This window comes from Nannobrachium achirus (assembly GCF_963921795.1).
Source record: "Nannobrachium achirus genome assembly, chromosome: 2".
In the NCBI taxonomy this organism is placed as follows: Eukaryota; Metazoa; Chordata; class Actinopteri; order Myctophiformes; family Myctophidae; genus Nannobrachium; species Nannobrachium achirus.
This window is the reverse complement of record NC_137811.1, coordinates 68,177,935-68,203,382: the sequence shown is the minus strand read 5'-3', so window position 1 is coordinate 68,203,382 and position 25,448 is coordinate 68,177,935. Positions and strand designations below refer to the sequence as shown.

The 25,448-nt window shown below is 44.1% G+C and overlaps 2 protein-coding genes across 2 annotated transcripts in view; both read left to right on the top strand.

The window, feature by feature from the left end:
- The window catches only part of LOC308300006 (protein NDRG1-like), a gene marked incomplete at both ends in the record, with an annotated part of 11,182 nt that extends 827 nt beyond the window's left edge, over nt 1–10,355 (top strand). The window contains 9 exons of the mRNA XM_080743775.1: nt 101–163; nt 289–349; nt 551–637; nt 7,468–7,524; nt 7,649–7,815; nt 8,783–8,882; nt 9,261–9,296; nt 9,500–9,551; nt 10,117–10,355. Of these exons, the coding sequence (XP_080599901.1) occupies nt 101–163; nt 289–349; nt 551–637; nt 7,468–7,524; nt 7,649–7,815; nt 8,783–8,882; nt 9,261–9,296; nt 9,500–9,551; nt 10,117–10,355 (862 nt within the window). The remainder of the gene's footprint in view (nt 1–100; nt 164–288; nt 350–550; nt 638–7,467; nt 7,525–7,648; nt 7,816–8,782; nt 8,883–9,260; nt 9,297–9,499; nt 9,552–10,116) is intronic.
- A 3,499-nt stretch (nt 10,356–13,854) lies between these two features.
- LOC308299997 (protein NDRG1-like) lies at nt 13,855–24,929 on the top strand (the record flags this gene model as incomplete). Its single annotated transcript, XM_080743761.1, has 10 exons — nt 13,855–13,871; nt 14,703–14,765; nt 14,892–14,952; nt 15,140–15,226; nt 22,072–22,128; nt 22,253–22,419; nt 23,379–23,478; nt 23,834–23,869; nt 24,073–24,124; nt 24,691–24,929. 10 exons carry the CDS (start codon nt 13,855–13,857, stop codon nt 24,927–24,929), a joined length of 879 nt encoding a protein of 292 aa, XP_080599887.1.
- Between the last annotated feature and the right edge of the window lie 519 nt (nt 24,930–25,448).

The window sequence follows — 25,448 nt, the reverse complement described above, 5'->3', positions numbered from 1 at the left end:
TTCCCGGAAACGAAAAATGTTGAGAATCACTGATCCATTGGATAATTATCCTACATTATATGGGGTTGTTGTGACGTTTTTGACCTTTGACCCCTCTCAGGTATGCCTACCCCACCATGGACCAGCTGTCAGAAGGCCTGACCACTGTGCTCAAACACTACGGGTGAGAAGACACACTTCAAAGCATTCTGACCAGTAGGACTGGCCATCCAGTCCCGTTTGTAATGCCAGTTATGAAAAATCATCAAATCCATGTGCAATACTAACTTCCTGTGTTGACCTTTGCAGGTTTCGCAGTGTGATCGGGTTGGGAGTCGGAGCAGGGGCCAACGTCCTGGCCAAGTTCGCTGTAAGTTCCTGTTTGGTCTCTAAAATCGAGATAAAAAAATAATAATAATACATTTAATAACACATGACACATTTAAACAAAAACAAAATGTCCACCCTGACCTATTTCTGTGTGTGTGTGTGTGTGTGTGTGTGTGTGTGTGTGTGTGTGTGTGTGTGTGTGTGTGTGTGTGTGTGTGTGTGTGTGTGTGTGTGCGTGCAGCTGAACCATCCTGACCTGGTGGAGGGTTTGGTTTTGATCAACATCAACGCAAACGCAGAAACATTTATAGACACCATGACACACAAGGTCAGTTTTTTTTGTCTTTATCTATGTGATTGCGTGTGTGTGTGTGTGTGTGTGTGTGTGTGTGTGTGTGTGTGTGTGTGTGTGTGTGTGTGTGTGTGTGTGTGTGTGTGTGTGCGCGCCTGCATGCGTCGCTATTGTGCTCTGCACCATGCATGATTCATTCAACATCCAGAATGTACAAACTACACAGCATGTCGGGTTATGTTACACTGCAGATTTCTTTGCAAATATTCCCAAACCTTGTTTATCATTGGGAACCAGAGAGGAGAACTCATCACTATATGATTGGCCTAGAGTCATCCCTTATTTACATAATATCACCCATCTAGGGTATGTTCCAAAGAGACATCACGTTTAACACTAATGGATGACTTATCCACTGAAACCCTATACTGCATTGACTGGAGTCCTCCCTTTTTTCTCTCTACAATAAATCGCTTCGCCTCATGCCAACACCTTCCTTCAGCCATTGTTTAATCACGACATCTTGTGAATCGTAGCTATGGTCCTTTTAGATACTCGCAGGGACGTGCTGGCCATTGGGAAAAGCGGGACAACTCCCGAACGGCCGGTTCATTATCGGTCGGTCCAGGCCGGGCCATTAGGAAAAAATGAAACTGTTTGCACAAAAGTAAAAATGTTACTGTTTGCACAAAAAGTAGTGAAAACAGCAGATCTACAGTGCGAGGCGTTGTGTGCTTGTAGATCGGCTGTTTTGACTAGTTTAAATCTTTTTTTTTTTTTTTGGACATACACAGTGGCGAAACTAGCCCCCGGTGTGCCCCGATGCGAGATTTTCACCAAGTGCCCCACAACAACAACAACAACAACAACAACAACAACCACCTTTTTTCTACAGCGCAAATGCAGACAGCGCAAATGCGGGACACCAGGCTCCAACAGAAGACATCTACACACTCGCCATCTAATTCATGACAATATGTAGCCCAACCAAGTAGTGTCTCACTGTCTCCATCTCTCTCTGGTGCTAATGAACTCTTCCCTATGGCACTCCAACACAACAACTCTGACATTAGTCTTCACACTACAAACATCACCACGCCGTTTTTCCAAAACAGCATTATAAATATCATCCATTAAGACAACTAGGCCTACATTAATGACAGCACACAGTTTAATTGACAGTGATGCATCACTGCAAACCAGCATTATTTATATTAATTACTTAACTCACCTGCTAAAGTAAGGTGGATGACAACAACAAGACCAGTTGGGCACGTTTTGTTCCATATTCCACAGTGTCTTGGTTTTAGAGAGCATGGCAAATATTAACTGTTCCCCAAAGTCGTGTGTTGAAACTTTATATTCCATAATGCCCGAGAGTGTTGTTTTTACTTCAGAAGTTCAGAACGTCTCTTCAGCCTGTGTTCCGTCAGCAGCACTAAGGGGCCCTGTCATAGCTTCCTGTCATACCAGTGGACATTTCAAAACAAGAGTCATTGTATTGGATATTTGTAAAGTGATCATTCAACACATGTTTTATTTTGAAATGGTAGCAGCCTACTACAGGAAATAGATGCAACAGATCAGGACAGAAGCGGCTCCGTCTGTATACATTGTTATTATTAGATTTTTATTTTTTTCTCCTCCACCTGCGTGTGCCCCTGGACGTCACGGGCCCTAATGCGCATGCGTCGGCTGCGTCAGCGGTAGTTACGCATATCATATGGAAACTAGAAAATATTGTTCCTTCGAAACAATTGTGGGCTCGCTTCAAGCCAGAAAACAATGTCTATAAAAGTACAAAATGTCAAGATCGCAGGCAGTGCTCTCTTTGACGTTACTGAAATTAGCTGCATGCATGATTTGAGGCATTTTGTTCCAAAAATGTGTTATGCAAAAGTTGACCCGCTGGTGGCGCTATAACAGGCCAATGTGAGAAGGGAGGCATCTGTTCCTTGACCTAGTGGGAATGTGCTTGCAAGATTTCACGCATATCGCAGGCTGTATTCATGAATTAATTAAAAAATAAAGTGTGCATGCGTGTGTGCGTGCGTGAATGAATGAATAAATAATAAAGTGTGCGTGCGTGCGTGCGTGCACGTGCGTTCGCTCGCACGCACGCACGCACGCACACACGCAAGCACGCACGCACACACGTGTGTGCATGTGCACTTTATTTATTTATTCATTCATTCATTGAATGAATGCGTTCGTGGAACGAATGCTCACTACGGTCATCTGTATTTTTTAAGCCCTGGGAAACCCACCTTAACGCCCTCATTAGCATAATGTATGCAAGCATAATGTATGCGCAACACGCCCACACGCATTTCCAAACCATGCACCAGCCCCAATTTTCATACGTCGACTAAGCTCCTCCCCTTCATTTACATACGGCCGTCTGCATTTTTTACGCGCTGGGAAACCCACCTTAACGCCCTCATTAGCATAATGTATGCAAGCATAATGTATGCGAACCATACCCAAACGCATTTCCAAACCATGCCCCGCCCCCAATTTGCATACGTCGACTAAGCTCCTCCCCTTCATTTACATACGGTCATCTAAATTTTTTACGCGCTGGGAAACCTACCTTAACACCCTCATTAGCATAATGTATGCGAGCATAATGTATGCGAACCACACCCAAACGCATTTCCAAACCATGCCCCGCCCCAATTTTCATACGTCGACTAAGCTCCTCCCCTTCATTTACATACGGTCGTCTGCATTTTTTACGCGCTGGGAAACCCACCTTAACGCCATCATTAGCATAATGTATGCGAGCATAATGTCTGCAAACCACGCCCACACGCATTTCCAAACCATGCCCCGCCCCCAATTTGCATACGTCGCCTAAGCTCCTCCCCTTCATTTACATACGGTCGTCTGCATATTTTACGCGCTGGGAAACGCCACTTAACAGCCTCATTAGCATAATTTATGCAAACCACACACACACACATTTCCAAACCATGCACCGCCCCCAATTTTCATACGTCGACTAAGCTCCTCCCCTTCATTTACATACGGTCGTCTGCATTTTTTACGCGCTGGGAAACCCACCTTAACGCCCTCATTAGCATAATGTATGCGAGCATAATGTATGCGAACCATACCCAAACGCATTTCCAAACCATGCCCCGCCCCCAATTGGCATACGTCGACTAAGCTCCTCCCCTTCATTTACATACGGTCGTCTACATATTTTACGCGCTGGGAAACGCCACTTAACAGCCTCATTAGCATAATTTATGCGAACCACACACACACACATTTCCAAACCATGCACCGCCCCCAATTTTCATACGTCGACTAAGCTCCTCCCCTTCATTTACATACGGTCGTCTGCATTTTTTACGCGCTGGGAAACCCACCTTAACGCCCTCATTAGCATAATGTATGCGAGCATAATGTATGCGAACCATACCCAAACGCATTTCCAAACCATGCCCCGCCCCCAATTTGCATACGTCAACTAAGCTCCTCCCCTTCATTTACATACGGTCGTCTAAATTTTTTACGCGCTGGGAAACGCCACTTAACAGCCTCATTTACATAATTAATGCAGACCACACCCCGACCTCATTTACATAATTAATGCAGCCTCATTTACATAATAATCAGGCTCGCCGCCCCGCACGCGATGACACCCTCGGGGACCCCCGCTATTTAATTATGTATTTATTTAGAAGGAAGGAAGGAAGGAAGGAGAAGGAAGGAAGAAAGAAAGAAAGAAAGAAAGAAAGAAAGAAAAGGAAGGAAGGAAGGAAATGAATTTGCCTAAATTTACGGGGTTCTTAACGAGGAGGCAGTTAATTAATTAATTAATTAATTTTAATTGAGGCGCACACGCACGCACGCACCACGCCCACACGCATTTCCAAACCATGCCCCGCCCCCCCCATTTGCATAAGTCGGCTTAATTTACATAATTAATGCATGCGACGCCCACAAAACTCATTACGTTAGGCCCACTTGTTAAGTCAGAGTCCTCCCTCTTGTTGAAACCACGCCCACTCGTTAATAGCAGATCTACAAGCTCACAACGCGTCTTGATGCGACGCGTTGTGAGCGTGTAGTTGAAACCACGCCCACTCGTTAAGTTCGACTCCACCCCTTGTATTTGCGTGTAATTACCCCGTCAGCGCGGTGACGAGAACGCTTGTCATGCGGCCTCATTTACAGGAAGGAAGGAAGGAAGGAAGGAAGGAAGAAAGAAAGAAAGAATTTGCCTAAATGTGTGGGGTTCTTAACGAGGAGGCAGTAATTACGCACGCACGCACGCATGCATGCATGCACACACACACACACACACACACACTTTCTTTGTTTATTTATTTATTTATTCATGTGTTCGTTCATTCATTATATATTTATTTATTTATTTATTTATTTAAATACTCTGTTGCTAGTATCCACAACTTTCCAACATCCCATAATGCATTGCGCAGAAAGTTGGATGGAGCTTCCGTGAGCTTGTATGTGGTATTTAATACCAGTAACACGAGAAGCCAGAAAGCGAGTTTGGAGACGGTAGCACGCTGCAAACCGGAGTTATGGCTCTTTAAAGCCCAGCCGATCGATAGGCAGACGCCTGGGGGGGGCGGAGTCCAGGGGCGGAAATAAATAAATAATTAATTACATAAATAATCAGTCTCGGAAACATAGTCGGGAAATAAATAAATAAATAATCAGTCTCGGAAACATAGTCGGGAAATAAATAATTAAACCAGTAAGACTCCCTAATATATACTGACTGCGTAGCGATTTGCGTGATTTTAGGGCAAAATCTGTAGGAGTAGTGTCCAAAAAGGGGTTTAAAAAAATCGGCCTGAAGGTGGCGCTACATGGGACAGATCCATGTTGATGACATGAGCGTAGAGCAAGTGTGTACCGATTTGTGTGATTTTAGGGCAAGATTTGTAGGAGCAGTGTCCAGAATGAGTTTTGGCCTCATGGTGGCGCTAGAAGAGGAGGGCCATGTGAGAATCGTAGTTTGGCAGGCAAGGACTGTGTGCGCCAAATTTGGCACGGATTGGGGCAGCGGTTGCAGAGATATGAGCAGGGCAAAAGTGTGACGGACAGACAGACAGCCGGTCGAGGTTTCGATAGGAACTGCGACCCGACGGTCGCAATTTATCAGTCAGTGGCGGCGCAGTTGGGCCTGGTGTGGAGACAGGGAAATAATTCATTCAATAAATAAAGCTCCTTTTAGTTGAGCTTGTACCAGTGAACTGTACTGTCATGAAACTTGTCGTAAAGTCTTCAATCAATCACTCGATAAAGGGGTCAATACAAACCCACATTTACCCAAAACAGCTGATCCACAAGCCCACATGCAGCCTTGTAGATCGGCTGTTTTTATTGTTTTATTTTTTAAATTGTTTCCCCCTGACTTAGTCTTTTCTAGGATCACCTTTTAGTTGACCTTGTACCAGTGAACTGTACTGTCAATGACACTGTACCTATGACAGTCCTATATCAATAATTCGTTCATTCATGAATGACTTCCCTGTGGAAATAAGCCAAAAACATTACTGGGATCTCCTTTTAGTTCATGTTTATTACGTATCTATCTATCTTCCTATCAACTGGTCACATGCATTCACATTGCACTGAACGCACGCAAGCACGCACGCCCGCACGCCCGCTCAGCAGCTGGCTTTTTTTCTTTTTTCTTTTTTTTCACAGAGCTCCAGACTCAGACACCGAGGTCTCGGAGGGCACCCAAGCCGGACTGCGTGCTCTGGCAGCGGCCGCGAAGCGGCCGCGGCCGCCCCAACCCACTGGAGCTAGGTAGAGTCTGGTGAAATAAAACCAATCAGTAGGTCCCCATCAACAGATGTCGCTGTAGCCAAGGAATTCACACCCAGCCTGCTCACCTGACCAGGAAGTCCAACCAGTCTGTGTTGGAGAAACAACTAACTGCTGCTGCTGCCTCAAGGTAGGAATCACAGTATGTGTGTTCACTAACACTAATCATTGCTATAGAGTGCTTGTTCAGTAACAGTGTTAAACGGCTCTATATTGTGACAGGAATCCTTCCCACCGAGTGTTTGTTCACTAACAGTGTTACAGTGTGATATGAAAGAATCCACATGAGGGCAGTGTTTCCATTCTCAACTCACTGAGTTGAACAGAGGGCGGAACCCAATGCAAAAACAAGTCCTATTATTTAGAAAGGAGTCACGTCAATGTCAGCATTTTTTTTCTCTCTCTCTTTTTGGCAACATTATTTAAATCATTTTTTAAAATCATTTCACAATGTAAAAACAAAAATCATTTTGAGAAAAATGTAATGACCTATACACAGTATCTATAGGCTGTGTCTGTGTATATTCTGAGTGTAGATGTTGTTGTACTTTAACCACTTAAGCCCTGTGTCAGGGGTTCCCAAACTTTTTTGTCTCAGGGCACCCCATGAATATTTTTTTAATCCGAGGCACCCCTACATTATAATTTTCACTCCCAGCACCTTATATTTATAGCATATAGTCGTTGTCGGGTGGAAACCTTGTATGTCCAAAACCGTTTTGTATTTATCATCTATAAAATGTACTTGCGAGGCATTGTGTGCTTGTAGATCGGCTGTTTTCACTAGTTTAAATCATTTTTAAAATGATAAACACAAAACAAACGGTTTTGGACATGCATGGTTTCCACCCGAAAACAACGAAATATAACTCATGTAATTGTCCCACTGGCTTGTCACTTGCCATGATCTGAAATGGCAAATCTTTGAGTAGCGCGCAATGAGGGCCTCTCCCAACTCTATTTCCCGAGCTGAATCAGAGGCCCAGCACGTCCCTGGATACTCGAGTCTTTTGTGAACTGCATTTGTAACGTTGCTGTACTTATTCCAGATCACTGACTGGACGCACACGCTCACTGACTCCATCATCTCACACCTGTTCGGAAAGGTAAGCTTGACACCCGGCGAGTACGGTGCCCTTTGCTTTACCATAGCGACCGACCGCTTCATATTATTAGTTTCTTCTTTTCGTGATTTCCTTCTGTCTCTCTCTCTCTTTCTTGACTGTTCAGGATGAAATCCTGATCAACCTGGACCTGATCGCCACGTACCGCCACTACATCAACACGTCCATGAACCAGACCAACCTGGGACACTTCTGGCGCTCCTACAACAGCAGGCGAGCCCTGGACGTGGAGAGGCCCGTCCCCGAAGGAAACGTCAACGTCAGGACCCTAAAGTAAGTGAAGGTTTAAAAAAATAAACATGTCGTCACCAAACGACCATGTCATGAACATACTCCTTGACTCATTTTCAGACATGTGCACACATAGACATCAAACTGCCATTTTACCGGTCAGTAAAAGTGCCCTATCCAGACGATGAATGCAGTTTTCACTATGTGGTGAAAGAAATGCAAATGCACCTCTTTCCATGCCATAATCTGAAGGCAGCATTCAAGAGAATTGCCTTGTCTACACTCTCCTGAACTTGAATGCAGCATCGTATGTTGAGAGAATTGCCCTCTCTGTGTAGAAATACATTGCCATATGCCACATCTCCAGTATTCACTTGATTGATTATGCTTAGTTTAGTGTGGTATCAAGTGCAGAAAATAGCCGACCTTCAAGTTCACAATTTGTTGCACGAGCTTGGAGGTCTGCTATTTTCTATATTTTCACCAAAAGGCCCTTTTAGAAATGTCAGCCCCTGCCTCTCTAACATTCTCTGCACGTCCCTGCTCATTTTGACTCACTGACTTTTTCCGTTGACCGATATCCCCGAGGGGTCTGGCACCAAATCTCCTCACCACAGAATAGTGACGCCAGGCATCACATCACATCACATCACATCACATCACATCACATCACATCACATCGCATAAAATCCCATCTAACGTCCAGTTGACAGGTTAGATTAGAATAACATTTACGATAAACTGCCTGTCTCTCTCACTCATCAATCAATACTCACTCATCAATCAATATATCTATCTTGAGTAATCTGTCTGCCACACTCTCTTTGAAGCTCGCCGAGTCCATTTCATAGGACATTTAGCAGCTATATAAATTATAGCAGCCATATAAATGAAAACAAACATGAATTGACTATTCAGACTTTTCTGTTTGTCCGTCCATGCCCACAGTATCTGTATGCAGTGTCTGACCTCTCTGTCTGTCTGTCTGTCTGTCTGTCTGTCTGATTAGGTGCACCACTCTTCTCGTAGTTGGCGACAGCTCCCCAGCCGTGGAGGACGTTGTCGACTGTAACTCCAAACTCAACCCCACCAGGTCCACACTGCTGAAGGTACATTATAACCCACTGAAACACAATCTGACTGACACTGATCCATGGGCTGACTCTCTGGCAGCAGCTGTATGCGGGTTTGCACTGCAAAAAAGAACAAGAAATAAAAGATTCAACTAATTAGACATCGTTCTCTAAATACCATTGACCATTATCAGATATACATCCACCACCAAAGATGCGATCACCTGTTGCACCTCTCACCTCTCCAAACTGTATCCTGTTGCAAACTGTTGCATGCCATTAGAAAACGCTGTTGTTTATATACTGAATAATGTTTGCATGTCAAAGCAATAGACCAATTACTACTATTACTATAGGTGATTATTGGTAAACATATGACAACATAAGACATAAAGCCCTTCTCTGTCCCCCCAGATGTCAGACTGTGGAGGACAACCTCAAGTGGATCAGGTAGGCTTAACCACCTCTATGTCAACATGCTTGGATGTTTTGAGGTTTCTGGACTGCACATTTGTGAATATAATGTAGTGACAAACAGTGTGCAATTTGAACATCTGTTTCATAAAATAACATAAGCATTATTAGAAACCTGCTTCCTGAGTTTGATGACAAGCAGATCATGACTGTAATGTAATGTTTCTCTCTGTCCACAGCCAGCCAAAATGATTGAAGCCTTGAAATACTTCATCCAGGGCATGGGATACAGTACGTATCTATTCAAAACAGTTGTTTTACTCAACCTAGTACACTAGCAGTATAACAATTATACAAAACACAATACCAATTGGTACCAAGGCGAGATATAATGAACCGAAGTTAAGTTTACTAACTTTTTGTGCATAGTTTATGCTAGCCTATATTAAATACCAATCTGGTGCTACTAGTAACTACAAATGACTGACCTCTCCTCCAGAGGTCATCGCCGTGTTGGCTTGTGGTGGACATTTTTGTCAAAATATCTATTTTTGCCACAGACATACAAAAAAGATTGAGAGAAAAGGAGATAGCCCTGAAAGACTATAACAGGTCTATACCCTATACGGGGCCATTTGGTTCTATTTGTACTCACTCGAGTTATGGTGGTGCTTGAAAATTTCCGGGCTGAAAATGAATCCCAATCCGACCATGCTCCATAGACACATATTAAAACAGAAAAAGTACAAAACTATGGCACCACCTCTTAGAATTTGCCACGGACATGGCCAAGTCTTTGCCACGGACATGTCCGTGTGAACAGACATCTTGATGAACCCTGCTGTCCCTCCCACAGTGTCCAGCACCAGTATGACCAGGCTGAGGTCTGCGTCGGGTTCCAGCGTGGCGTCTTACGACAGCGGCAGGACCCGGCTGCACTCCTCCGACGGCAGGAGCCGCCTGCTGTCCGACGGCCGCAGACAGAGGCTGCAGTCGGACGAGCAGCGAGGGCGCTCGCACACCGACGCCTCCATGGACAGCGTCAGCCACATGATCGTCCCCGTCACCACCAAGACCCCTGGGCTTGCCTGCTAGAGCCACATCGTCCCTGTCACCACCAAGACCCCTGGGCTCGCCTGCTAGAGCCCAGGTGGAGCGTGGCCATATCCAGGGGCGTCACACCAAATTCTGGGCCCTGGGTACAAGGATTCACTGCGGGCCCCCCCATGAATGTTAACTATTGAAAAATAGCAGATATACAAGCTCACAGCGCGGCACCGAGTGCCGCGCTGCGAGCTTGTAGATCTGCTGTTTTTGAAAAATCGTGAAAATGTGTGCCAAGAAACCTATGTTTCCATGTCAGTGATGCTCAAACTTTTTCATGTGAAGGACCCCCCCATCTCAAAATATTTAGTTCCAGGGACCCCCCAGAAGCAAAATTTTAGTTACAAATGTTCACTTGTTCACAAAATACTTGTTCACAAAATACATATAAGATTTGCGCACATTTTCACGACTTTTCAAAAATAGCAGATCTACAAGCTCGCAGCGCGCTGTGAGCTTGTATATCTGCTATTTTTTAATAGCTAAAGTTACTAGGGCCCCTCCACCTTGGGCCCTGGTAACTCAGTCCCACTTTGATACCCCTTGTGACGCCCCTGGCCATATCTCCACGTAACATTTGTTCGACATCCCAGTAGTTCGACGCTGGTGAATGTTAACCTGGTGAACGCTACTCTGCCTAAACCTAACCCTAACCTCAGTAAAACTATGCCTAAACCTTACCCTAAAACCTAAGCCTAAGCCTGACCCTTGGTCGAACAAATGCGACGTGGAAATATCGAGGTTTGATCAGAGCAGAGTTTCTCAAACATTTTCATTTGACACACTCTGTTTTGTTTATTTTCTACATTATCTCTGGGACCCCAAACATCACTGTAAAGATTCTCATACTTCATTGCTTTCCTAAAACCTCAATCTATCCTCTTGTTTTATTGTCATTATAATGTTGTCTGTCTGGCTGTGCTGTCCCTCCTGCCATGTCTCTTTTATACCTCCTCCTGTCCTCTCATCCCTGTTGTTATCCTGTATTCTGTCAATCCTTTATCTATAAGATCCACACAGCTAAATCCTAAGGGTTGATGTAGTCTAATCATGATTTAACAAGTGTAAAAGCGGCCTGTTTCTTTTTTACAGTGTATCTAGTGTTCCAGCTTTTATATGCCCTCTCCTCAGGGAATAATATCAGAATACCTGTCAAAGCTGGGAATAAATTCCTTACCAAACGATTTCTTCACCAATGTGTTCATAAAGGTGTCTAGGTAACATATCTAACAAAGTTTGAAATTCAAAATCCTTAAGGAGAATCTTTGACAGCCAGGGTAACTTTAGGTCTCATTCACTTACTAAAGACTCCCAAAGAAATCTGCTTTAAGTGGGATGTGAGGGGTCTGACTAGGTGTTTTTAATTATTCTGAATCCATTGCAAGCATTTGTTTTGCACGAAAAACATTCCTTGGGCTAAATATGGACCCCACAAAACTGTGAAAAGTGATCACTCATCACTAAACCTTTGTTTTGTGGGGTCCACTTTTAGCCCAAGAATGTTTTCGTGCAAAACAAATGCTTGCAATGGATTCAGAATAATTAAAAACACCTAGTCAGACCCCTCTCACATCCCACTTAAAGCAGATTTTTTGGGAGTCTCTTTTTCCTTTATAGTAAATTGTATAGCAAGTGAATGAGACCTAAAGTTACCCTAGCTGTCAAAGATTCTCCTTATGGATTTTGAATTTCAAACCTTTACGAACACATTGGTGAAGAAATTGTTTGGTAAGGAATTTATTCCCAGGTTTTATTAATATCCCCTGACTATCTCCTCTCCTCTCCTCTCCTCTCCTCTCCTCTCCCCTCCTCTCCTCTCCTCTCCTCTCCTCTCCTCTCCTCTCCCCTCCTCTCCTCTCCTCTCCTCTCCTCTCCTCTCCTCTCCCTTCCCCTCTTCTCTATTCTCCTTTTCTTTCCTTTCCTCCCACTCTTCTCCTCTCCTCTCCTCCCATCCTCTCTCCTCTTCGCCTCTCTCCCCCTCTGCACTCCTCACTTCTTCTCTCCTTTACTCTCCTCTAGTCTTCTCTCCTCCTGTCGTCTCATCTTTTCCTCTCCTCTCCCCTTCTCTCCTTTCCTATATTCTCCTGTCCTGTCCTGTCCTGTCCTGTCCTGTCCTCTCCTCTCCTCTCCTCTCCTCTCCTCTCCTCTCCTCTCCTCTCCTCTCCTCTCCTCTCCCCTCCCCTCCTCTCTTGTACTGTATTAACTATCTAATGGTATATTCACTATACTGGGAGGTTTAATGTTAATGCTATATATAATGATCCTATGTTTTTAAATGAATGTACCGGTATTTTCAGGAAAAGGCCACATGAAGCTCATTAGTGTTTGTAACTTAGGAATGTGTGTTAAATACATTCAGTTATAAAACTAAAATAGAGCTGTTTTCCAGAGCCAATGTGTACTAATTTATGCTAAATGTATTTAGCAATTCATATCTGATGTGACAATATATTATGTGAATAAACTTTTAATAAACAGCAAGCGGTGTTTCCTACACTGTTAATAAAATGTGCTTAAAGATACAGTGTATTATGTTTACTATGCTATTCATGTTCACTACACTGTAAATAATCATATTTCATTGGTAAAACACTTTAAAAAGAGCAATGTGCTTAAAAATAACCCATGGAGACTCCGATGGAAGCTCGTCTGAGGACGACTGAGAGAGAGAGAGATGATGAATGTAAACGAGTTGAACAAACTACTGTACAACATTGCACAATGTAAAACACTCCCCAGCACCTTGTAAAAGAGTGGGTGCTATACTGCTTACGTGTAAATACCAACACACGCACGCACGCACACACACACACACACACACACACACACACACACACACACACACACACACACACACACACACACACTTATTCTGAGTAGTAGTGTTTACACACGTCTTTCCTATTTCTTAGGCTAGTTTTTGATAGGTTTGTTGCATATTTGCTTTTCGTAAAAATATGCTTTCTCATGCAAATAAAGCCCCCTTGGATAGGGGGTTAAAGGCATAACAACCTGAACACCTGCATCCAGGCACCTGCACACATAGACATCAAAGGGGGCTTGAGCCCCTGCCCTTTTATCCATCAGCAAAAAGTGCCCTCTCTCCAGAGTCCTGACCATGAATGCATCTTTTTTTTTACTACCATGAAAGAAACACATTGAAATGCCCCCTTTCCTTGCCATACCTGAAGGCAGCATTCAAGAGAATGCCTTGTCCACAATCTATTTCAATTATGTCACACGCACATGTAGGCACAGGGGCGCTCAGACCAGCTTTATGGTTTCAAATCATACATTTGTTTGTTTCATTTTAGGTTTACTAATGGATGACATTTCTGTTGGACAGAAAGCCAGAAACCTCTTATCTCCATATTCTAGATGTATTTGTTTTGGTAAATGAATGCCCTACTCGATCATACTACAGCTTCTCACAAACGCATCAAAAGTAGCAGATCTACAAGCTCGAAACGAGAAACCGAAGAATGCCATAATGCTGAAAAGGGTAGGGTAATAGACTGCTTGACATGTAAAAATTAAGATGGTTTAATATTAGTCTGATTTAGTCTATTTGTTGCGCATTTTTTATTGTAGTTTTATTTAACTTGTTTCTTTTCATGACATTTATTTTCTCCCTGTTTTCCTTAGTTTTAGTTAACTATAATAATCCCTGACACACACACACACAATCTGAACAAGAACGTCTGTCTGTCTGTCTGTCTGTCTGTCTGTCTGTCTGTCTGTCTGTCTGTCTGTCTGTCTGTCTGTCTGTCTGTCTGTCTGTCTGTCTGTCTGTCTGCTGGGTCAGTAGTCTGTCTGTCTGTCTGTCTGTCTGTCTGTCTGTCTGTCTGTCTGTCTGTCTGTCTGTCTGTCTGTCTGTCTGTCTGTCTGTCAGTACCCTGTCTGCTGGGTCAGTAGTCTGTCTGTCTGTCTGTCTGTCTGTCTGTCTGTCTGTCTGTCTGTCTGTCTGACAGCATGTAACATAAATGTACAAAGCATGAATCTGAAACATTGCCATACATAGTTGTTTACATTTTTGCGAGGAAGTGCGATGCCACTTTATTCTTATGTGGATCCAGGGACCACCAGGGGTCCAAATGGACCCTTACTGATCCATTTGGTTCCATTTGTACACTCTCAAATTTACAGTTAATTGTGGATTTTTTTTACCTTGTAGATTGGTGTCCCAGAGATTAAAATAAATCGTATCAAAATGGGATCTAATGCATATTAAAGTGGGGTTCCCGGAAACGAAAAATGTTGAGAATCACTGATCCATTGGATAATTATCCTACATTATATGGGGTTGTTGTGACGTTTTTGACCTTTGACCCCTCTCAGGTATGCCTACCCCACCATGGACCAGCTGTCAGAAGGCCTGACCACTGTGCTCAAACACTACGGGTGAGAAGACACACTTTAAAAGCATTCTGACCAGTAGGACTGGCCATCCAGTCCCGTTTGTAATGCCAGTTATGAAAAATCATCAAATCCATGTGCAATACTAACTTCCTGTGTTGACCTTTGCAGGTTTCGCAGTGTGATCGGGTTGGGAGTCGGAGCAGGGGCCAACGTCCTGGCCAAGTTCGCTGTAAGTTCCTGTTTGGTCTCTAAAATCGAGATAAAAAAATAATAATAATACATTTAATAACACATGACACATTTAAACAAAAACAAAATGTCCACCCTGACCTATTTCTGTGTGTGTGTGTGTGTGTGTGTGTGTGTGTGTGTGTGTGTGTGTGTGTGTGTGTGTGTGTGTGTGTGTGTGCGTGCAGCTGAACCATCCTGACCTGGTGGAGGGTTTGGTTTTGATCAACATCAACGCAAACGCAGAAACATTTATAGACACCATGACACACAAGGTCAGTTTTTTTTGTCTTTATCTATGTGATTGCGTGTGTGTGTGTGTGTGTGTGTGTGTGTGTGTGTGTGTGTGTGTGTGTGTGTGTGTGTGTGTGTGTGTGTGTGTGTGTGTGTGTGTGTGTGTGTGTGCGTGCGCGCCTGCATGCGTCGCTATTGTGCTCTGCACCATGCATGATTCATTCAACATCCAGAATGTACAAACTACACAGCATGTCGGGTTATGTTACACTGCAGATTTCTTTGCAAATATTCCCAAACCTTGTTTATCATTGGGAACCAGAGAGGAGAACTCATCACTATATGATTGGCCTAGAGTCATCCCTTATTTACATAATATCACCCATCTAGGGTATGTTCCAAAGAGACATCACGTTTAACACTAAACATGGATGACTTATCCACTGAAACCCTATACTGCATTGACTGGAGTCCTCCCTTTTTTCTCTCTACAATAAATCACTTCGCCTCATGCCAACACCTTCCTTCAGCCATTGTTTAATCACGACATCTTGTGAATCGTAGCTATGGTCCTTTTAGATACTCAGGGACGTGCTGGCCATTGGGAAAAGCGGGACAACTCCCGAACGGCCGGTTCATTATCGGTCGGTCCAGGCCGGGCCATTAGGAAAAAATGAAACTGTTTGCACAAAAGTAAAAATGTTACTGTTTGCACAAAAAGTAGTGAAAACAGCAGATCTACAGTGCGAGGCGTTGTGTGCTTGTAGATCGGCTGTTTTGACTAGTTTAAATCATTTTTTTTTTTTTTTTGGACATACACAGTGGCGAAACTAGCCCCCGGTGTGCCCCGATGCGAGATTTTCACCAAGTGCCCCACAACAACAACAACAACAACAACAACAACCACCTTTTTTCTACAGCGCAAATGCAGACAGCGCAAATGCGGGACACCAGGCTCCAACAGAAGACATCTACACACTCGCCATCTAATTCATGACAATATGTAGCCCAACCAAGTAGTGTCTCACTGTCTCCATCTCTCTCTGGTGCTAATGAACTCTTCCCTATGGCACTCCAACACAACAACTCTGACATTAGTCTTCACACTACAAACATCACCACGCCGTTTTTCCAAAACAGCATTATAAATATCATCCATTAAGACAACTAGGCCTACATTAATGACAGCACACAGTTTAATTGACAGTGATGCATCACTGCAAACCAGCATTATTTATATTAATTACTTAACTCACCTGCTAAAGTAAGGTGGATGACAACAACAAGACCAGTTGGGCACGTTTTGTTCCATATTCCACAGTGTCTTGGTTTTAGAGAGCATGGCAAATATTAACTGTTCCCCAAAGTCGTGTGTTGAAACTTTATATTCCATAATGCCCGAGAGTGTTGTTTTTACTTCAGAAGTTCAGAACGTCTCTTCAGCCTGTGTTCCGTCAGCAGCACTAAGGGGCCCTGTCATAGCTTCCTGTCATACCAGTGGACATTTCAAAACAAGAGTCATTGTATTGGATATTTGTAAAGTGATCATTCAACACGTTTTATTTTGAAATGGTAGCAGCCTACTACAGGAAATAGATGCAACAGATCAGGACAGAAGCGGCTGCGTCTGTATACATTGTTATTATTAGATTTTTTTTTTTTTCTCCTCCACCTGCGTGTGCCCCTGGACGTCACGGGCCCTAATGCGCATGCGTCGGCTGCGTCAGCGGTAGTTACGCATATCATATGGAAACTAGAAAATATTGTTCCTTCGAAACAATTGTGGGCTCGCTTCAAGCCAGAAAACAATGTCTATAAAAGTACAAAATGTCAAGATCGCAGGCAGTGCTCTCTTTGACGTTACTGAAATTAGCTGCATGCATGATTTGAGGCATTTTGTTCCAAAAATGTGTTATGCAAAAGTTGACCCGCTGGTGGCGCTATAACAGGCCAATGTGAGAAGGGAGGCATCTGTTCCTTGACCTAGTGGGAATGTGCTTGCAAGATTTCACGCATATCGCAGGCTGTATTCATGAATTAATTAAAAAATAAAGTGTGCATGCGTGTGTGCGTGCGTGAATGAATGAATAAATAATAAAGTGTGCGTGCGTGCGTGCACGTGCGTTCGCTTGCACGCACGCACGCACGCACGCACGCACGCACGCACGCACACACGCAAGCACGCACACACGTGTGTGCATGTGCACTTTATTTATTTATTCATTCATTCATTGAATGAATGCGTTCGTGGAACGAATGCTCACTACGGTCATCTGTATTTTTTAAGCCCTGGGAAACCCACCTTAACGCCCTCATTAGCATAATGTATGCAAGCATAATGTATGCGCAACACGCCCACACGCATTTCCAAACCATGCACCAGCCCCAATTTTCATACGTCGACTAAGCTCCTCCCCTTCATTTACATACGGTCGTCTGCATTTTTTACGCGCTGGGAAACCCACCTTAACGCCCTCATTAGCATAATGTATGCAAGCATAATGTATGCGAACCATACCCAAACGCATTTCCAAACCATGCCCCGCCCCCAATTTGCATACGTCGACTAAGCTCCTCCCCTTCATTTACATACGGTCATCTAAATTTTTTACGCGCTGGGAAACCTACCTTAACACCCTCATTAGCATAATGTATGCGAGCATAATGTATGCGAACCACACCCAAACGCATTTCCAAACCATGCCCCGCCCCAATTTTCATACGTCGACTAAGCTCCTCCCCTTCATTTACATACGGTCGTCTGCATTTTTTACGCGCTGGGAAACCCACCTTAACGCCATCATTAGCATAATGTATGCGAGCATAATGTCTGCAAACCACGCCCACACGCATTTCCAAACCATGCCCCGCCCCCAATTTGCATACGTCGCCTAAGCTCCTCCCCTTCATTTACATACGGTCGTCTGCATATTTTACGCGCTGGGAAACGCCACTTAACAGCCTCATTAGCATAATTTATGCGAACCACACACACACACATTTCCAAACCATGCACCGCCCCCAATTTTCATACGTCGACTAAGCTCCTCCCCTTCATTTACATACGGTCGTCTGCATTTTTTACGCGCTGGGAAACCCACCTTAACGCCCTCATTAGCATAATGTATGCGAGCATAATGTATGCGAACCATACCCAAACACATTTCCAAACCATGCCCCGCCCCCAATTGGCATACGTCGACTAAGCTCCTCCCCTTCATTTACATACGGTCGTCTACATATTTTACGCGCTGGGAAACGCCACTTAACAGCCTCATTAGCATAATGTATGCGAACCACACACACACACATTTCCAAACCATGCACCGCCCCCAATTTTCATACGTCGACTAAGCTCCTCCCCTTCATTTACATACGGTCGTCTGCATTTTTTACGCGCTGGGAAACCCACCTTAACGCCCTCATTAGCATAATGTATGCGAGCATAATGTATGCGAACCATACCCAAACGCATTTCCAAACCATGCCCCGCCCCCAATTTGCATACGTCAACTAAGCTCCTCCCCTTCATTTACATACGGTCGTCTAAATTTTTTACGCGCTGGGAAACGCCACTTAACAGCCTCATTTACATAATTAATGCAGACCACACCCCGACCTCATTTACATAATTAATGCAGCCTCATTTACATAATAATCAGGCTCGCCGCCCCGCACGCGATGACACCCTCGGGGACCCCCGCTATTTAATTATGTATTTATTTAGAAGGAAGGAAGGAAGGAAGGAGAAGGAAGGAAGAAAGAAAGAAAGAAAGAAAGAAAGAAAAGGAAGGAAGGAAGGAAATGAATTTGCCTAAATTTACGGGGTTCTTAACGAGGAGGCAGTTAATTAATTAATTAATTAATTTTAATTGAGGCGCACACGCACGCACGCACCACGCCCACACGCATTTCCAAACCATGCCCCGCCCCCCCCATTTGCATAAGTCGGCTTAATTTACATAATGAATGCATGCAACGCCCACAAAACTCATTACGTTAGGCCCACTTGTTAAGTCAGAGTCCTCCCTCTTGTTGAAACCACGCCCACTCGTTAATAGCAGATCTACAAGCTCACAACGCGTCTTGATGCGACGCGTTGTGAGCGTGTAGTTGAAACCACGCCCACTCGTTAAGTTCGACTCCACCCCTTGTATTTGCGTGTAATTACCCCGTCAGCGCGGTGACGAGAACGCTTGTCATGCGGCCTCATTTACAGGAAGGAAGGAAGGAAGGAAGGAAGGAAGAAAGAAAGAAAGAAAGAATTTGCCTAAATGTGTGGGGTTCTTAACGAGGAGGCAGTAATTACGCACGCACGCACGCATGCATGCATGCATGCACACACACACACACACACACACACTTTCTTTGTTTATTTATTTATTTATTCATGTGTTCGTTCATTCATTATATATTTATTTATTTATTTATTTATTTAAATACTCTGTTGCTAGTATCCACAACTTTCCAACATCCCATAATGCATTGCGCAGAAAGTTGGATGGAGCTTCCGTGAGCTTGTATGTGGTATTTAATACCAGTAACACGAGAAGCCAGAAAGCGAGTTTGGAGACGGTAGCACGCTGCAAACCGGAGTTATGGCTCTTTAAAGCCCAGCCGATCGATAGGCAGACGCCTGGGGGGGGCGGAGTCCAGGGGCGGAAATAAATAAATAATTAATTACATAAATAATCAGTCTCGGAAACATAGTCGGGAAATAAATAAATAAATAATCAGTCTCGGAAACATAGTCGGGAAATAAATAATTAAACCAGTAAGACTCCCTAATATATACTGACTGCGTAGCGATTTGCGTGATTTTAGGGCAAAATCTGTAGGAGTAGTGTCCAAAAAGGGGTTTAAAAAAATCGGCCTGAAGGTGGCGCTACATGGGACAGATCCATGTTGATGACATGAGCGTAGAGCAAGTGTGTACCGATTTGTGTGATTTTAGGGCAAGATTTGTAGGAGCAGTGTCCAGAATGAGTTTTGGCCTCATGGTGGCGCTAGAAGAGGAGGGCCATGTGAGAATCGTAGTTTGGCAGGCAAGGACTGTGTGTGCCAAATTTGGCACGGATTGGGGCAGCGGTTGCAGAGATATGAGCAGGGCAAAAGTGTGACGGACAGACAGACAGCCGGTCGAGGTTTCGATAGGAACTGCGACCCGACGGTCGCAATTTATCAGTCAGTGGCGGCGCAGTTGGGCCTGGTGTGGAGACAGGGAAATAATTCATTCAATAAATAAAGCTCCTTTTAGTTGAGCTTGTACCAGTGAACTGTACTGTCATGAAACTTGTCGTAAAGTCTTCAATCAATCACTCGATAAAGGGGTCAACAGCTGATCCACAAGCCCACATGCAGCCTTGTAGATCGGCTGTTTTTATTGTTTTATTTTTTAAATTGTTTCCCCCTGACTTAGTCTTTTCTAGGATCACCTTTTAGTTGACCTTGTACCAGTGAACTGTACTGTCAATGACACTGTACCTATGACAGTCCTATATCAATAATTCGTTCATTCATGAATGACTTCCCTGTGGAAATAAGCCAAAAACATTACTGGGATCTCCTTTTAGTTCATGTTTATTACGTATCTATCTATCTTCCTATCAACTGGTCACATGCATTCACATTGCACTGAACGCACGCAAGCACGCACGCACGCACGCACGCCCGCTCAGCAGCTGGCTTTTTTTCTTTTTTCTTTTTTTTCACAGAGCTCCAGACTCAGACACCGAGGTCTCGGAGGGCACCCAAGCCGGACTGCGTGCTCTGGCAGCGGCCGCGAAGCGGCCGCGGCCGCCCCAACCCACTGGAGCTAGGTAGAGTCTGGTGAAATAAAACCAATCAGTAGGTCCCCATCAACAGATGTCGCTGTAGCCAAGGAATTCACACCCAGCCTGCTCACCTGACCAGGAAGTCCAACCAGTCTGTGTTGGAGAAACAACTAACTGCTGCTGCTGCCTCAAGGTAGGAATCACAGTATGTGTGTTCACTAACACTAATCATTGCTATAGAGTGCTTGTTCAGTAACAGTGTTAAACGGCTCTATATTGTGACAGGAATCCTTCCCACCGAGTGTTTGTTCACTAACAGTGTTACAGTGTGATATGAAAGAATCCACATGAGGGCAGTGTTTCCATTCTCAACTCACTGAGTTGAACAGAGGGCGGAACCCAATGCAAAAACAAGTCCTATTATTTAGAAAGGAGTCACGTCAATGTCAGCATTTTTTTTCTCTCTCTCTTTTTGGCAACATTATTTAAATCATTTTTTAAAATCATTTCACAATGTAAAAACAAAAATCATTTTGAGAAAAATGTAATGACCTATACACAGTATCTATAGGCTGTGTCTGTGTATATTCTGAGTGTAGATGTTGTTGTACTTTAACCACTTAAGCCCTGTGTCAGGGGTTCCCAAACTTTTTTGTCTCAGGGCACCCCATGAATATTTTTTTAATCCGAGGCACCCCTACATTATAATTTTCACTCCCAGCACCTTATATTTATAGCATATAGTCGTTGTCGGGTGGAAACCTTGTATGTCCAAAACCGTTTTGTATTTATCATCTATAAAATGTACTTGCGAGGCATTGTGTGCTTGTAGATCGGCTGTTTTCACTAGTTTAAATCATTTTTAAAATGATAAACACAAAACAAACGGTTTTGGACATGCATGGTTTCCACCCGAAAACAACGAAATATAACTCATGTAATTGTCCCACTGGCTTGTCACTTGCCATGATCTGAAATGGCAAATCTTTGAGTAGCGCGCAATGAGGGCCTCTCCCAACTCTATTTCCCGAGCTGAATCAGAGGCCCAGCACGTCCCTGGATACTCGAGTCTTTTGTGAACTGCATTTGTAACGTTGCTGTACTTATTCCAGATCACTGACTGGACGCACACGCTCACTGACTCCATCATCTCACACCTGTTCGGAAAGGTAAGCTTGACACCCGGCGAGTACGGTGCCCTTTGCTTTACCATAGCGACCGACCGCTTCATATTATTAGTTTCTTCTTTTCGTGATTTCCTTCTGTCTCTCTCTCTCTTTCTTGACTGTTCAGGATGAAATCCTGATCAACCTGGACCTGATCGCCACGTACCGCCACTACATCAACACGTCCATGAACCAGACCAACCTGGGACACTTCTGGCGCTCCTACAACAGCAGGCGAGCCCTGGACGTGGAGAGGCCCGTCCCTGAGGGAAACGTCAACGTCAGGACGCTCAAGTAAGTGAAGGTTTAAAAAAATAAACATGTTGTCACCAAACGACCATGTCATGAACATACTCCTTGACTCATTTTCAGACATGTGCACACATAGACATCAAACTGCCATTTTACCGGTCAGTAAAAGTGCCCTATCCAGACGATGAATGCAGTTTTCACTATGTGGTGAAAGAAATGCAAATGCCCCTCTTTCCATGCCATAATCTGAAGGCAGCATTCAAGAGAATTGCCTTGTCTACACTCTCCTGAACTTGAATGCAGCATCGTATGTTGAGAGAATTGCCCTCTCTGTGTAGAAATACATTGCCATATGCCACATCTCCAGTATTCACTTGATTGATTATGCTTAGTTTAGTGTGGTATCAAGTGCAGAAAATAGCCGACCTTCAAGTTCACAATTTGTTGCACGAGCTTGGAGGTCTGCTATTTTCTATATTTTCACCAAAAGGCCCTTTTAGAAATGTCAGCCCCTGCCTCTCTAACATTCTCTGCACGTCCCTGCTCATTTTGACTCACTGACTTTTTCCGTTGACCGATATCCCCGAGGGGTCTGGCACCAAATCTCCTCACCACAGAATAGTGACGCCAGGCATCACATCACATCACATCACATCACATCACATCACATCACATCACATCGCATAAAATCCCATCTAACGTCCAGTTGACAGGTTAGATTAGAATAACATTTACGATAAACTGCCTGTCTCTCTCACTCATCAATCAATACTCACTCATCAATCAATATATCTATCTAGAGTAATCTATCTGCCACACTCTCTTTGAAGCTCGCCGAGTCCATTTCATAGGACATTTAGCAGCTATATAAATTATAGCAGCCATATAAATGAAAACAAACATGAATTGACTATTCAGACTTTTCTGTTTGTCCGTCCATGCCCACAGTATCTGTATGCAGTGTCTGACCTCTCTGTCTGTATGTCTGTCTGTCTGTTTAGGTGCACCACTCTTCTGGTAGTTGGCGACAGCTCCCCAGCCGTGGAGGACGTTGTCGACTGTAACTCCAAACTCAACCCCACCAGGTCCACACTGCTGAAGGTACATTATAACCCACTGAAACACAATCTGACTGACACTGATCCATGGGCTGACTCTCTGGCACTGCAAAAAAGAAAAAGAAATAAAAGATTCAACTAATTAGACATCGGTTCTCTAAATACCATTGACCATTATCAGATATACATCCACCACCAAAGATGCGATCACCTGTTGCACCTCTCACCTCTCCAAACAGTATCCTGCAAACTGTTGCATGCCATTAGAAAACGCTGTTGTTTATATACTGACTAATGTTTGCATGTCAAAGCAATAGACCAATTACTACTATTACTATAGGTAATTATTGGTAAACATAAGACAACATAAGACATAAAGCCCTTCTCTGTCCCCCCAGATGTCAGACTGTGGAGGACAACCTCAAGTGGATCAGGTAGGCTTAACCACCTCTATGTCAACATGCTTGGATGTTTTGAGGTTTCTGGACTGCAAATTTGTGAATATAATGTAGTGACAAACAGTGTGCAATTTGAACATCTGTTTCATAAAATAACATGAGCATTATTAGAAACCTGCTTCCTGAGTTTGATGACAAGCAGATCATGACTGTAATGTAATGTTTCTCTCTGTCCACAGCCAGCCAAAATGATTGAAGCCTTGAAATACTTCATCCAGGGCATGGGATACAGTACGTATCTATTCAAAACAGTTGTTTTACTCAACCTAGTACACTAGCAGTATAACAATTATACAAAACACAATACCAATTGGTACCAAGGCGAGATATAATGAACCGAAGTTAAGTTTACTAACTTTTTGTGCATAGTTTATGCTAGCCTATATTAAATACCAATCTGGTGCTACTAGTAACTACAAATGACTGACCTCTCCTCCAGAGGTCATCGTCGTGTTGGCTTGTGGTGGACATTTTTGTCAAAATATCTATTTTTGCCACAGACATACAAAAAAGATTGAGAGAAAAGGAGATAGCCCTGAAAGACTATAACAGGTCTATACCCTATACGGGGCCATTTGGTTCTATTTGTACTCACTCGAGTTATGGTGGTGCTTGAACATTTCCGGGCTGAAAATGAATCCCAATCCGACCATGCTCCATAGACACATGATTAAAACAGAAAAAGTACAAAACTATGGCACCACCTCTTAGAATTTGCCACGGACATGGCCAAGTCTTTGCCACGGACATGTCCGTGTGAACAGACATCTTGATGAACCCTGCTGTCCCTCCCACAGTGTCCAGCACCAGTATGACCAGGCTGAGGTCTGCGTCGGGTTCCAGCGTGGCGTCTTACGACAGCGGCAGGACCCGGCTGCACTCCTCCGACGGCAGGAGCCGCCTGCTGTCCGACGGCCGCAGACAGAGGCTGCAGTCGGACGAGCAGCGAGGGCGCTCGCACACCGACGCCTCCATGGACAGCGTCAGCCACATGATCGTCCCCGTCACCACCAAGACCCCTGGGCTCGCCTGCTAGAGCCACATCGTCCCTGTCACCACCAAGACCCCTGGGCTCGCCTGCTAGAGCCCAGGTGGAGCGTGGCCATATCCAGGGGCGTCACACCAAATTCTGGGCCCTGGGTACAAGGATTCACTGCGGGCCCCCCCATGAATGTTAACTATTGAAAAATAGCAGATATACAAGCTCACAGCGCGGCACCGAGTGCCGCGCTGCGAGCTTGTAGATCTGCTATTTTTGAAAAATCGTGAAAATGTGTGCCAAGAAACCTATGTTTCCATGTCAGTGATGCTCAAACTTTTTCACGTGAAGGACCCCCCCCATCTCAAAATATTTAGTTCCAGGGACCCCCCAGAAGCAAAATTTTAGTTACAAATGTTCACTTAAAAAAATACATATATTCAAAGATTTGCGCACATTTTCACGACTTTTCAAAAATAGCAGATCTACAAGCTCGCAGCGCGGCACTCGGTGCCGCGCTGTGAGCTTGTATATCTGCTATTTTTTAATAGCTAAAGTTACTAGGGCCCCTCCACC